Genomic DNA, 12907 nt, shown 5'->3' with positions numbered 1-12907 from the left:
TGGGGAGGGGGGGTGAATGATTATTGTCATTACCAAGATGGCTAACTTGAATAAAGAGATTTAACTAGTATGTCTCAAAAAAATTCACTGTTCTGGTACTGAAATCTTCATTGTTAATGGATGACATTAAACAGAAATATTAATTAAACACTGTTTAAACTACCTTTAATAAGACAACCTGAGTTTGTAGATTAACATATAATATAAAGATATATTTCTCCATCATATTACTGTTAAAGATAAATACTACTATTGAATTTACAACACCTTAAAAATAGAATTTGTGCCATGACATTTTTAAGTTCTGCATGGTGTATGTTATCACCATCTTTGACAATAATCACAATTCTATTTATCCATGTATCAAAAGGCAGCACTGGTAACCTTGATATGTTCTATATACTTACATGTTAAAAAGAACCAGGGTCTTGGTTAGATAGTTCCACAACTATCTCCAGCCACTATTCTTATACTTCCTTCCCAAGAGGAGAACTAACTGGGAGTAGGCACTTATCCAGCACTTGCCTGTAGTATCATTTGTCGACACTAATGCGTAGGATACTTGAAGCATGCAATTACTATTTTGCTTCAACCAAGTGACACCAAAATAGTGATTATTTTTTAAAATTTAAGCCCAAGCAATAGTAATATTTTCATGCCAAGTTTAGACAGCTTAATAATTTGTATTCTAAGGGAAAAATTATATCTTTGCTATTATTTAATTATTTTAAAACAAAATCAGAAATGCCAACTCATGCCCCATTAATATAAAAGCTGTACTTGAACTTATTGATGCTTGCTGAATACAAAGTGATCGCAAAACTCTAATATCATGATTATTATTTACTGATCTACAGAACTAAAAAATGTATTATACTACCTTGTTACATGTAATAAGAATATAATTCTCTATCATTTACAAATTTAATTCAGTAATTTATATTTCTAAGTTATCCTATGGTCTCATACGGATTAACAACTTCTGTTGATCAATTCTGCATGTAACAATTATATTTTGACCTTGGCTAATCACTCGCAAATTTTCCTCAACTCCACCATGAATAGGTTACAAATAATATGTTGATGAAATATTTCAATATTTTTCTAGTTCTCAAAACTGCAAAGCAACAAGCTAATCAGTATATTATTTGTAAATCCATATGACTGAAGTTAGTCATACCTTTTTAAATGGTTGAATCATACAGAATATGACAAGGTCACTATGCCAACTATGTTGTTTCCCACACAGCAGCATACATATAGCGCTGGATAATCCTGAGATGATTTTACATGAATGAACAATTCTTCTTTAGTAGTTATATATTTATTTTAAGGTTTATTAGATAAAACACAACTAGCACATAAAATGTTGAATATGCTCAAAACAGGGCTACCATTTAAAAAGACTACAAAATAAGGTTAGAAATTATAAATAAATAATGGCATGGGAGATACATATATATCAGAAAGGTGGTATGTGGCTCACATTTGGATGATACTGTTTTTTGTTTTATTTTTAATATGTTTTAAAATTGATTTTAGAGAGAAAGGAAGGGAGAGAAAGAGAAATAATCAGTTGCTATAGGTACAACCCCCAACCAGGGATCAAACCCTCAACCCAGGTATGTGCTCTGACCGGGAAATCACACCCGCAACCTTTTGGTGTACAGGACGATGCTCCAACCAACCGAACCACTAGGCCGGGCTGGGTAACACTGTTTTAAGGAAGGATCTGATTTAGCCAGCATCATTTCTGGATATTTGTAATAATAACCCACATCATAAAGAAGTTTCCTGTACGGCTATAAATTCTAGTTTTGTTCCAGGACATTTTTTTTTTTAAACATGTGTTTACATTTATTTTAAAAATATAAATTTAAAAGCAATGACTAAATTTAATTTACTTTAAAAGGATTCACCAAAATGGTAAATATGTTTAGGAGCATTTGAGGGACATGCTATTCCTACAGAAGAGAATAGACTACAAAGGCACATTGCATATTATGGTTACCACTGCAGCATTTAAATAAAAGCGATCTAAATAATCATTATCCTTTATAATTAACAAATGATTAAAATATTCTTTCATAAAAAAGAAGGTATGCTTGTGCACTAAGTGCTCTTGATTCTGGAACCTCCTGCACGTAAGTGTCACTAACATGGACCCACTGGCCTGCCGATTCACTATCAGGTTCTTTCAAACCTAACAAAACAAAAAGAAGTGTAATTTTATAAGTATGTTTTTTCTTTACATTATAAGCAACAACATGTTCATCACAAACTATATTTATTTAATGTTAGAACTTTTTGTATAAGTCTGTTTCTTCCTGAATGAACTATTTCAAGCATTTATATTACTATCATTTTACTTTAAAAATCTAGTGAAGTATTAGATAGCCTTGTAAATATGTACTGCTTCAGGAAAATCATTTTCACTTATAGAGAACAAACTAACAAAAACAAAGTTAGTTTGCTGGTGCATAAGTAAAATTAGCAAATTTTCAACTCCTATTCTGAGGACCTGATATGTCTTCATCTTCAAAAACTTGTGGTATTGCTTAATAAAATGCTACTCGCCCTGGCCAGTTTGGCTCAGCAGTTAGAACGTCAGCCCAAAGACCAAAGAGTCACAGGTTTGATTCCAGTTAAAGGGCACATACCTCAGTTGCAGTTTGATCCCGGGCCTATTTGGGGTCATGCAGGAGGCAACCAGTTGATGTGTCTCTCTCACTTGGATGTTTCTCTCTCTCTCTCTTGCTCTCCTCCCCCGTCCCTCCCACTCTGTCTAAAAATCAATGGAAAAATATACTCAGGTGAGGATTGAATAAATAAATAAATAAATGTCACTCCACTGCAATACAGGATGACTTAACACCTTGAAAAACTATGTCCCGCCCGGCCAGTGTGGCTCAGTGGTTGAGCATCAAGCCCTGCACCAAAAGGTTGCCAGTTCAAGTCCTGGTTGTGAGCCAAATCCCCAGTGGGGGGCATGCAGGAGGCAGCCAATCAATATTTTCTCTCATCGATGTTTCTGTCTTTCTCTGTCCCTCTCTCTCTAAAAATCAATAAAGAAAAAAAAACTTTGTCACTTCACATCACTGAGGACAGTCTTATGATATTTAAGATTCTTTAAGATTATCTAGAACTCTTAAATGTATTTTTAACTTAACATTAACAAAGTGAATCCACTAGAGTCATCCATGAAATAACTTACCTCTTCCAGAAAAGGAAGAATCAAATTAATTTGTTTTTAAGAATAAAATAAACTTAGGATAACATACCAGGTACACTTTTCTTTCCAGTGACATGTTCCAATAATTCCCTCGAGGGTGTTCTCACTTTCACATATGCAGTGTAGTGACCTCCTCGCATTGAGCCACTATGTTCCACTACGCCATACAGACCATAGAGAACTTTCTCTCCCACACTTACATTCTTCAGACAAAAAAAAAAAAAGTAATATTTAGTGAAATATTCCTGTAAGGAACATAGCATAGTAAAAATACACAGATACTTTTACACACATTAGACTGGAAAATGCAAATGCTCCACAACGCCCTCTGTTGGATGGGCTGTGGGGCAAGAGTGCTCACACACTCTACATGGGATGCAAAGGGGCACAGTCCCAGTGTGGGAATAGTCAATGTTATCAAGCTAAATTACGTATGTATCACTCTTGGATTTATCAATCCTATTTCTAGGATTCCACCTCACAGGCACATAAGCAAAATGTAAAAAGAGATGCACCTCACTACTAATTACATAATTATTTATATTATAAAAAAATTGGAATAGGCTCAAATGTCCATAAATTGGAAGTCTGGGTGAATAAACTATGATGCATCCTTACAAGAGAGTATTATGCTGCTTGAAAAATGGAGTGTAGACTATTTCTAAATACTGCTTTGAAATAATCTCCAGTATATAATGGAAAAATAGGTAGAAAAAAGGTTACATATTGTAAGTTATGATTACTTAAGATGAGAAATCCATATATACATACCTATCTGCTTATATTTTTTATTTTTTATTTTTTTTTTATCCTCACCCGAGGACATTTTTCCATTTTTTGTTCAGGTAGAGTGGGAGGGAGAGAGAGGAACAGAGAGAGAGAGAGAGAGAAACATCGATGTGAAGGGACACATCGAGTGGCTGCCACACGCACAACCGACCAGGACCGGGGACAAACTGCAACCGAGGTACGCGCCCTTAGCGGGAACCGAACCCAGGTCTCTCGGGACCGCAGGCCGACACTCTAACCGCTGAGCCAAACCGGCCAGGGCTGCTTATATTTTTTAAAAACTAGAAGAATAAACCATAATTTTAAAACACTGTTTACCTATAAAGGGAGGGAAGAAACAGGTGGAATGAACAGCTACACTGTTTAAATTTGCTTTGTACATTTGATATGTTTGACTTTGGAACTGTGTAAATTTTTTAAATTTGAAAAATTTAAATGTGAAAAACAGTCCCTAAAAATCAAAATTTAAAAATTAAGCAAGTGAAGAATGTATCCAGTCGATAGCATAATTATTTAGAGAGGAACTGCTAGGATCATGTCAAAAAAAACCCAGGAGCCAATTTGAAGTGGCTTTCAGTAGCCAATAATATAGACACATTAGATAAATATATTAAAACATGAATAGCCCTGGCTGGTTTGGCTCAGCGGTTAGAGTGGTGGCCTGCAGTCTGGAGAGACCCAGGTTCGGTTCCACATACCTAAGGACACATACCTCGGTTGCAGTTTGTCCCTGGCCCTGGTTGGGTCGCGTGGGTGGCAACCACTCAATGTGTCCCTTTCACGTCGATGTTTCTCTCTCTCCCCCTCCCACTCTATCTGAACAAAATATCAAAAAATGTCCTTGGGTGAGGATTAAAAAAATTAAAAAACATGAATAAAAAGAAAAGTGTAGCAAATTGAAACATACCTAATGTGTTTAAATTCATGAATTCATAACGATAAATTAATTGATCAGTTTGAGAATACTAGTGAATTCATTATTCTGAAAATAATGAGTAGGTTTAACTGAGTAGGAAAAGAATCGAGCATTTACCCTGTCTTTTCTGTAAGAACTATAAGATAACTAAATAGAGGAAAGGAATACATCTTTATATAGAAATATTCTAGCTAATAAGTGAAAAAGAAATAACAGAATTAGAATATCACCATTCTGTAATTCTTAATGAACTCATGAATCTAACATTGAGCATCACAGGTCACTATCACAGAAAGATAACTGGCATCCTGTGCCACTCAATTAAACAATCCCCATGAAATAGACTTGCCCCCCCAAAATTAAAAAATAAGGAACATCAAACCTGAATCTGTTTGAGCCTCTCCAGACCCAACTATCCACCTACCTACTTGTAGTAAATAAAGAGGACACAGAAACAGTCATCAAAATCTAAATTATGGGGAACTATATGAAAGATGGTCTAGTTTTTTCAACCAATGAATTACAAGGAGGGAAGAGAAGGGGAGAAAGATGGGAGAGGGATTATCCAATAATAATGTGTAGTCCTTGATTGGATATGAATTCATTTAAGATTTTTCATTTATGAAATAATTAGAAATATATATATATACTAGATGATATGAATAAATTGTTCATTTGCTTTAGTGTGAAAGTGATATTGTGGTTATGTTAAAAAGGGAGCAGTGATCTCATCTTTTAGAAACACATAGTGAAATATTTATGAATGAAATGATGCTTCAAAATAATATAGGAGGAGGAGGTAGATGATCATGTGGATGGGGCAGGACCAGCCATGTATCTAAGGTTTTAAGGCTACCTGATAGGTGCGAGAGGTCATTGTACTGTTCTGTTTACTTTGTGTATGTTGGAAATTCTCCATAATAGGTAATTTTAAAAAATATGTTTTCATAAATTTAATACAGAGCTGGTTAAATTTCATTTTATTTACCACATTATCAAATTCTATGGATACTGAGTGTTAATCACTGGCTGATAGTGCTAGTATTCCACGGATGAACTGCATTCACCCAAAAATTGCATTTAAGATATTTTTGTTTTTGTTGATTTGCCTTTCCATAAATCTCATTGTAAAAAAAGAAAAGATATTTTTGTTTTGACTGATCAATATATTAAAAATATTAAGTTCAATAAGCATTCTCTTATATACCACAAAACCTAGACTGCTGACCAGTAATCATGAACAGAACAAGATGTTAGCCCATAACTGTTTGGTTCCCTCAAGGAATTTAAAGTCATTGATTTCACCTACACAGTTCTTACATATAAGTATAAGCAATTATAAGCCAATTTGCTTTCTATACCTAATTTTTAAAGTTTTAGTAATTTTAAAGTATCATACTCAGCCAACAAGCACACTATTCTCAGTAGTGTACCTGAAATGGAATTAAAAAAAAAAAAGTACTAGTATATTGATTTGCAAAAGATAAAGACTCCACAAATGCTGGCACTACTGCCATTTAAGCACATCATTCACCACGACCAGGCAAGGGCACAAAATCTGCTCGCTTCTCTCAGCAGCTGTCTGCTTCTAGCAGCATTTACAAGCAGCTTTAATCTTCATTACCACCAGGTCTCATGCTTTATGCATCTTTTTGATTTTGCCTTAATCTGTCTCCCACTTCAATGTGTTAAATGTTCCATATGTTACTGATTTACCTTTACTAACTATAAAATTCTTTTTCAGAGGAGCTTTGTTTTTAAAGAAAGAAAAGAAAGCATGGCATAATAATCATAGGATGCTTTAAGCATATTATTTCCAAGTCAATTAAGTATTTTAATAATATACTATACCGCCCTGGCCGATTTGGCTCAGCGGTTGGAGCATCGGCCTGTGGACCAGAGAGTTCCGGGTTCGGTTCCCGCTAGGGGCATGTACCAAAAAAGAAAAATAATAATGATAATAATAATAATATACTATACCTTACAAGTAGCAGAACAGAATGGTGCTAAATCAAGCAGAAGTGGAAAATCTACATGTCTGTTTACTTTGCGAAGACTCAATCCAGCCTAAAAAGACCAAAAAAAAAATTAATGTGACAAACTCAATTTAAATTACTGTGTGTGTTAATAAAACTAAAAGAGAAATCCAGAATTAGTGTTTTCATAGATATAAAAATATGATTGATGAATAATTCAAAATTGATATATGACTAAGTTTTAAATTAGGTTTCATAAACTGTTACTGTAAATATCATTTATTTACATGTGCATTTTTACTATAAACAATATGTGAATAATTACTTTTACTGTGGCTTTTCAACACTTAGGAAAAATAAATTCAATGTGATAAAGCTAAATTACTGATACACATGTTATCATGAAATGCTATTCAACTGAAGGTTTGGGAGCCTGGTATCCTAGCCCTAACTCAATGACTGGCTAACACCTAACTTGACTCTAGATCCTCATCTAGATCAAGGCAGAAAATGGGCATAAACGAATTAGATTAGATCCTTTTCAGTTCTAAAATTCAATGATATTCATTCATTAAGAGAAAAAGCCTGAATTTGAATACTCCAATCATTTTATCAATAAAAGGAAATGTCACACATTAAATAAATCAAAATGAACCTTCATAGGCAGGGCTGAATACTGTGTTCTTTTTATCCAATAGAAATAAGTAAAGTCTTCCCTTTAAAAAGGCTATGATAGGATGCCATGTTTTTTCACAGCATATCATTACTAAAAGTGGATACAAATAAATGAGTTAAGAGCTTGTAAGAGCTTCTAAGCGCTAGTTAAATAAAATCATGCTATTTGATAATGTTGCATGTATTGCCTTCACATGCAATATTAAAACTGCTGTGGTTATACTGAATCCTCCAGGAAAGAAAATAAATCTTCATGTTCTTAAATAAGCTCTACTTCTCTCTCTATTTTTAATTTCCAAAGGCAAAACTTGAAAAAGGTACACGTAACATTACTTAATAATAGTTAAAAACTAGCTGATAGACTAACAAAGGTATTGGATAGGAAACCTACAAATAGAAACTACTGGAATCAGAAGATCTGAATTATTTGGGTAGACGAAAACTAAAAGATGCAACTTTTCATGCAAGGCTTTCACAACTTACTTTAAGGACATAATTTTACTGTGGATTGTTGGCCTATTTCTTACCTTTCTTTAAAGGAAAAACATCATATTTTTTGACCAAACTAAACCCACTTATTGATTTGTCTCTTCAAGTGATATTTAGAAGGCTTAACATGATAACTGGGGTGTGAAATTATGAGGTCACACCCCAGGAGTAATTATTTAATCTTGTTTGCCTTGTTTTTTCTCATCAGGTGACCTCTATAAGCATCCAATACCAGCACTGTCTGAAACACTTTCAGGCTAATGTGTCCTCCCAGACAGTACTTTGCTGTTGAGAAACTAACCCATAATAGGAGAGACTTTATAAAGGGCTTTAATAAAGACAAATCTCTTTTTTCTCTTTTAAGCTTTTTTAAAACTTATAATGGACATACAATTTTATATTAGTTTGAGGTGTAAAACATAGTGATTCAATATTTATATACTTTACAAAGTGATCACCACAAAGGTCTAGTGACCATCTTGAATCTCTTTTTCTAGGGCAGCGGTTCTCTACCTGTGGGTTGCAACCCCTTTGGGGGTCCAACAACCCTTTCACAGGGGTCGCCTAACACATAACAGTAACAAAATTACAGTTATGAAGTAGCAACAAAAATAATTTTATGGTGGGGGTTACCACAACATGAGGAACTGTATTCGGCATTAGGCAGGTTGAGAACCACTGCGAGGGGATGGTTTTTGGAAAATATTTTTCCTTATATTTGGGCATATGCAATCTCTTGCCTTTTTAAATTTTTTCTTTTAATTAAATATCATAAGTATTTTTCCAATGTCATTAAAATATAAATATGATGTTCTGTATATTGAACAGTTAAGCTAGGCCTCACAGCTGGCATGATCTATATACGACTGAGATATACATTTTTGTGTATATCTCTATTTCCTTGTAACAGGTTCTTCAAAGTGGAATTACTTAGTCAAAAGTAATGCTTTATTTCAAAAATGTTTTATTCAAAACATTACTTAATATTCTTGAACAATACTATTAAATTGTTTTCTAGGTGCTACCAACTTACACTCCCATTGCTAGAACACAAGAGTACCTATATTTCACTTCATCTTCAACAACACAACCATATTTGGCCAGTTGGAACAGGTCAGAAAAGGAATCTCACTGTCATTTTATTTTGCATTTGTTTTGATGGAGAAGATGGACCATTTTGTTGACACTTTCTTAGAATTTTTACTTCTATGAACTGTCAATTCATGTTCTTTACCATTTTTCTATTAGGGTCTTGATAATTTTCTTACTGTTCTTTAAGAGTTATTTACATATTTACGATGTTAATCATTTACAGAGCTCTCTATCCTGTTTAAGATTTGCCTTTCAGTGTTGTGGATGTTTCATATACAGCTCTAAAGGTACTACAGAGAAATAGATTTTCAGAGCCAATAAAATACTAAAAGTAGAGACACTGCCTAGAGTCTGTTCCCTATAATTCCCAGACCCTGGAAGGGAGAATGTGGATTTGCTGACATTACATTTAGCCTGAGAGCAAGAAGGGGCAGTGATATCCGTAAATATTTCCCTTTAAGGGTATAAATTCTGTCTGTAAGTTGTTTCTAAACAGAGATACTATTACCAAATATAAAATAACTGTGGTATATCATGCAATTAGCTTCTCAGATCTGGCATGACCTTATCTTGTTCACACAGAGTCACTCAGATACACATCTTCCATTAGGCATTGACGTAGTGAGACACGATACATCTGTTCTCCACGCCATTTCATTTCCATTAAGTTTCTAGAACCTTGGCTATAGAAAATCAATCACTTAACCTAATCTTTCTTTGGATAAGGATGAAAAGTATAGAGAAAAATCTCCTTCCCATCTGTGCCCCACCTGAAATATTTCTTTTATGGGTTTTATACTTAGAAAAATCTTCTATACAGAGGTCAGGTTGATATTCATTTAAGTTTTCCTCTAGTCTTTTGATAATTTGTTTTTTGGTATTAAAAAATTAATCTGAGATAGTATTGCTATATGGTATAGAGGGTAGCTATAAACATTTATTTCCCCCAACAGCTATTTTTCTTTCTTAAATCCTTTACTGAACAATACAGCTCCCTTCCCAACTGATTTCAGATTACTTTATTATCATAATAAAAGAGCTCTAAATTATACTCATGTTTTATTTGACAATTCTGACCATACTGTTTGTTATTATTGTTTTATTTTAAAACAGGTATTTTGAAAATCCCTTCTAACTTTTGCAAAAATGTTTTAGTATTTTCACTTACTCATTCTTCCAGAGAAATGTTAAAATCATTTTATCAAATGCAAAAAAAAAAAGTGAGCCTGACCAGAGTGGCTCAGTGGATTGAGGGTCGTCCCATGGACTGAGAAGAACCAGTTCAATTCCCAGTCAGGGCACATGCCTGGGTTTTGGGCTCCATCCCCAGTGGGGGGCATGCAGGAGTCAGCAATTGATGTTTCTGTCTCACATTGATGTTTCTGTCTCACATCGACGTTTCTGTCTCACATTGATGTTTCTATCTCTCTCCCTCCCTCTCTCTCTAAAAAATCAATAAAACATTTTTTTTTTAAAAAAGTGAGACAAGGCATTGAATTAAAAATATTAAAAATTGGAGAAAAACCTAATACATTAAAAATATTTAGGTTCGCTCATTGTAGAGTCCCAGAGGGGTGGAGCCTGCCCTGCAGCCTTTTCTGCACTCAGACTTCATCCAGCCCTCACAGTCCGCTCACTGGGATCAGGAGAGTTCAGGGAGCTATGCACACTTTGCTATTCCCTACTTCAAAGGGATTTTTTTTAAAAAAAAGGTTCTTAAAAATTCTTATTTTTCATTGACATACACACACACAAGCCATTTGGGTTCCTACCACCTAAATCTTCAAACATTGTGAATTAAACAATTTTAATTAGGAAAATAACTATTATGGCTGAAAAAGCAGTAAATCCCATATGACAAAATTTTAAATTCAATAAATTAGTGCCTAATCCTTGACAGTATTTTACAAGATTTAGGGCTCTACAAACATCTGACAGAAATTACTACAGTGCTCCTAAAGGGACTTACCTGATGGAATCTTTTGAGATGGAGTATTAGGGTAACTGGAACAGCAGAAATGAGCAACTGCTTCCTGGCATTAGTATAAATCCCTTCTGCCTTCTTTTCTGTATAAAATATAATACATTTATTTGTAAGATTCCAGTTTATACATTATCTACCATATAACACAGTCAACATTTCTATTGAAGAATTATTTCACATTTTTGAAAATATTAAAAAAGAAATTAAAATGCATGCTGGCCAGTTTGGCTTAGCGGTTAGAGCATCGGCCCAAGGACCAGGGAGTCCCGGGTTTGGTTTCCACTAAGGGCACGTAGCTTGGTTGCAGTTGGTCCCCAGCCCCTGTTGGGGTCGTGTGAGTGGCAACCACTCGATGTGTCTCTCTCACATCAATGTTTCTCTCTCTCTCTTCCTTCCTCTCTCCCTCGCACTCTATCTGAAGATAAATGCAAAAAACGTCCTCAGGTGAGGATAAAAAAAAGGAAATTAGAATGAACTATTAATATATATAGCAGTATGGATAAATCTCAAACCATTCACTAAATGGCAAAGAAACCAAGACAAAAGGCTATATACTATATGATTCCATTTATATGATATCCTGGAGAAGACAAAACTACAGGGAAAAGAATCAGATTACTCAGTGAAGTGACTAGGGAATGGGGGAGGAGATTAACTGCAAAGGGGCACAAGAAAACATTGTGGGACAAGGGAAATGTTTTATATTTTGATGATAGTTCCTGGACTGTATATGTTATCAAAACTCATTAAACTGTACACTTAAAAAAGGAATTCTATTGCCCTGGCTGGTTTGGCTCAGCGGTTAGAGCGTCAGCCCATGGACCAGAGAGTCCCGGGTTCGGTTCCCGCTAAGGGCACATACCTCAGTTGCAGTTTGTCCCCGGCCCCAGTTGGGGTCATGTGGGTGGCAACCACTCAATGTGTCTCTCTCGCATTGATGTTTCTTTCTCTCTCTCTCTCTCTCTCTCTCTCTCTCTCTCTCTCTCATTCTCCCTTTCTCCCTCCCCCTCTACCTGAAGATAAATGCAAAAATGTCCTCAGGTGAGGATAAAAAATTTAAAAAAAAAAGAATTCTACTGTATGTAAAGCATATACTATATGCAAATTCTATTATGTACAAATTCAGTAAACTGTATTTTTTTTAAAAGACATTAGATTTCTGGTTACAGGGTGCCTCTACTCTTTCCAAAACACTAAAACAAAAGATTATTTTTAAAAGGCACATACTTGGTGAACAAAGACTAGGTGAGGTGACACTTGTAACACAATTTTAGAAGCTGAAAAGGAGATGGACTAGTAGCGACTTAAGACAATGCCTTCCAGCCAAAGACCACCAGAAACGTATCTGTAGTTGATAAAATTGGTTCAATATTTATTGCAATGAAAGGAAAGTTCCTATATGGGAACCATGGGACATTTCAACAAAAGGTTGTTAGAAAGGACTTGTGATAAGATTTGAATATGACCAACTGCATATTTACCTTGAATTAATACAAATTGGTATTTCTTCCTTCTCCCATTTAGACATTTCCTTAATTACTAGTGTATTAAGCATGTCTTTGTTCTGATGCTGTGACAACTGGGACCTTGCTGACACTGAAAGGAGGGCCTCTGCCAGAGTTAATTCCCAGAGATAGTAAATATTAAGTGTACCTTTCATATGCAAACCAACCAATCCAAATTGCACACCCCACCTACCTCCTTTATCTAAGCAGTAATCCACCTGCCCTAATCACATCACCACCAAGTTCCAG

General features: G+C 34.8%; 1 protein-coding gene across 5 annotated transcripts in view; it reads right to left on the bottom strand.

Annotated features, from left to right (window-relative positions):
- Window positions 1-1606: 1606 nt before the first annotated feature.
- The window catches only part of USP45 (ubiquitin specific peptidase 45), a 66298-nt gene continuing 54997 nt past the window's right edge, over window positions 1607-12907 (bottom strand). The window contains exons 8-11 of one of the 5 annotated variants that reach the window (XM_036248548.1): window positions 11139-11236; window positions 6918-7004; window positions 3282-3435; window positions 1607-2203 (exon numbers count right to left, since the gene is read on the bottom strand). In XM_036248548.1, the coding sequence (XP_036104441.1) occupies window positions 2073-2203; window positions 3282-3435; window positions 6918-7004; window positions 11139-11236 (470 nt within the window). In that variant the 3' untranslated portion in view covers window positions 1607-2072. The remainder of the gene's footprint in view (window positions 2204-3281; window positions 3436-6917; window positions 7005-11138; window positions 11237-12907) is intronic. The other 4 variants (XM_036248547.1, XM_036248544.1, XM_036248545.1 and 1 more) reach the window with 4 other exon arrangements.

Source organism: Molossus molossus, unplaced genomic scaffold (assembly GCF_014108415.1).
Source record: "Molossus molossus isolate mMolMol1 unplaced genomic scaffold, mMolMol1.p scaffold_m16_p_8, whole genome shotgun sequence".
NCBI lineage: Eukaryota > Metazoa > Chordata > Mammalia > Chiroptera > Molossidae > Molossus > Molossus molossus.
Note: the sequence above shows the minus strand (reverse complement) of the source record. Positions and strands in the feature narration are given on the sequence as shown.